This window comes from Triticum aestivum, chromosome 3D (assembly GCF_018294505.1).
Source record: "Triticum aestivum cultivar Chinese Spring chromosome 3D, IWGSC CS RefSeq v2.1, whole genome shotgun sequence".
NCBI classification, from domain to species: domain Eukaryota; kingdom Viridiplantae; phylum Streptophyta; class Magnoliopsida; order Poales; family Poaceae; genus Triticum; species Triticum aestivum.
The window spans coordinates 419,838,010-419,840,740 of NC_057802.1; the positions used below are offsets into that span (position 1 = coordinate 419,838,010).

A 2,731-nucleotide genomic window follows, 5' to 3' on the forward strand; every position below is an offset into this window, starting at 1 on the left:
AAACAGGTATATAAACTAGTTTTGTAGTGGTGGTTTAGATGCAAACTTGTTTTCACCTGATTTTAATTTTGTGTATTTACTATTCTGTAGGTACATCGTGTAGCCAAGGACAGACCACTTGTCGAGGACAGACCGGACAGAGGTCGAGTCAAGGGAAGAGCACATCATCCAAAGGAAAGAGGCCGAGTCAAGGGAAGAGCACATCATCCAATGGAAAGAGGACATGTCAGGGGACGAGCATATCATCCAGAGAGAAGAGGTCGAGTAATAAGAAAAGCACATCATGCAACCAATGATGGACGTGCTTACTGATTTGCATTTATGGTTGCACATTTGCCTTAAGATGTAATAAACAAAATTATACTCCGAATACGAGTTTGAGATTATTTTCTGGATGTGAGACACGAACCAACAAAAATAAGTTTGAGTGAATTTTCTCCTTTCACCATAGCAATCCGGAATTTTCACATGAATGCGTGGCACAACAAAGCCAAAAAGGTTTTACAGTTTCCTGTGCCATGTCTCCAGCTGCCACTATTTTACATGCCCTCTGTAGTTTACGACCAAAAGATGTTCATTTAACAGGAACTAGAGCAACAACCTAAAACTGAAGGAATTAGCATAGTCCTAAATTGATGCCTACTAGTTCTAACCAGCTCATTAGAGTTGGTCTGTTGCGTAACTTGACCTACATCTTGTGTTGTAGATTCTCCATCGCTCACTGCTCACCAGCCTTCAAGTATGTTGTAAAACCTTTGCCGGAGTATATTCATTCATTAAACACATCAGAGTTGCTCTCTTTTGGGGGGCTTGGTGGGTGAGCAATATAAGAAACATCATCGTCAGATGGAATATCTTCAATCTTCAGTGGTAACCTAGCCTCAGTGAGCATGCTTTGCAGCCTAGGCTCCAAGTTCAGATCTAACAAATTTCCTACACAGGACCTCAATACAGATTTCCCTATCTTCTTGCATCCCCTAGTAGTAGCACATTTGATCCCCCATGCGGCATTCTTTAACTCACGTAACCCCTGCAAGTGACAAAACAAATATTGCATTACACATTTATTACTATATAATGCAAATAATACAATGAAAGTGTTGCACACACGTACAATTCGAGCTAGTGGCGGACCACTAGGCATGTAGCCAGTCCATTCAATGCTATCTCGAGGATATGGAATAGGTTTATCTAGGCCGCCCAAGCACTGAGAATCGAAGAATACTGTGTACATACCATTTTGTTGGAACCAATGTCTGTAATCAGGTAAACTAGCTACATCGAAGGGAATTTCCTCTGGCAACACACTTGCTTGAATGCGATCATATTCTTGAACATAATTGGTATGGAATTCCTCCCAGTTATGCGATTTTCCTGCAGAATGCTTAATTTTTCGCAGTCTCCGAACCTCTGCCTCACCACGTGGAACAGAAGGTGGAATGCACTGTCTTAATCCAAATTGCCGCATAACCCTATCTGGATAGTGAAACTCCACAATCCAAAAATGCATGAGTGGTACTCTAGAAAACCACCAATCAGAATCATCATGAACTTGGATGGGCATCTGCTCCAGAAGATCATCATATGGTTGCCAATGAACGGCACCTTCTCGAATCAAATCAATCTGATTCCGATAATATTCAGTACCTATATATATTTCATTGCAAGTTAAGAAAATTATTTGTGGAAATGATGTGTAATAAATGTAGTTATTAGAATACAATACCAGCATTATGAGGGACATCAAATGCATGTGCAGCACACCACTTTGCTCCAAAAATAGGATTATAATCCAAATGTACTTCTTCATCTACCTCTTCATCAGGTTCCTCTCCTTTCGGCTTCTCAAAAATAACTTTAGGACGACCAAGTGGCAAACGGGACCAAGACCATAATTGCAGCAGCAATAAAGGCCCTGAAATTTCCAGTCTCTCCTTCTCAGCACACATGCTCAATTGTCTGTACAACAGAGCCAGAGCAGCTGCTCCCCAATTATACTCTGTTGGCTGTCCTAAATTTTGCATAAATTGGAGATACATAGCTGGCACTCCATCTCCAGATGTATCCGTAAAGACTATGGAGCCAAGGATTTCTAGAACAAGTGCTCGAGCATGCCAATTAATCTCCCTATCCATTGGATTATCCGGCAACACATGGAAGCGTTCTCGTAGTTTGCCCAAATTTAGAGAGTATTGTGAATCCCTAACAACAATATTATCATCACCTTTTCGCCTTTTCTTTTGTTTCATGTGTTGTTCATCCACGGGAATCCCAAGCAACCTCTCAACTAATTCCGACCATGGTGCATCAGCTATGCCAACAAGTGGTTTACCATGGATAGGCAGCCCCCACAAACAACTGATGTCTTGCAGTGTAATAGTCATTTCTCCTACAGGTAAGTGAAAAGTATTTGTCTCGGGCCGCCAACGTTCCACCAATGCTGATATCAAGTATTTGTCGACATTGATTTTCCTCATCTTTGCAATCTGATAAAAACCAAGGTTCTCTAAAGCTGGGCTACATAGAGGATCAAATGGGATGCCAACACGGTGACACCGTACGTTCAAGGAAATATTAGGCTGCATTAATACATACAGAAATCAGTTTAAGCCAAACACTAAGTGTAACATACCACATGCAAATTCAACAAAGACTCACATTTTCCCAAGCTTTGGATATTTTATGTTGACTATGAGGCATCCATAATAAATCACTAAAACACCCATTTGTA

At 40.9% G+C, this 2,731-nt stretch overlaps 1 protein-coding gene across 1 annotated transcript; it reads right to left on the reverse strand.

Moving 5' to 3' along the window:
* Positions 1-769: 769 nt before the first annotated feature.
* On the reverse strand, positions 770-1,949 carry LOC123076341 (serine/threonine-protein phosphatase 7 long form homolog). Its single transcript, XM_044498641.1, has 3 exons — positions 1,727-1,949; positions 1,115-1,647; positions 770-1,030 (listed from the first exon to the last, which is right to left on the reverse strand). Exons 1-3 carry the CDS (start codon positions 1,947-1,949, stop codon positions 770-772), a joined length of 1,017 nt encoding a protein of 338 aa, XP_044354576.1.
* Positions 1,950-2,731: the final 782 nt, after the last annotated feature.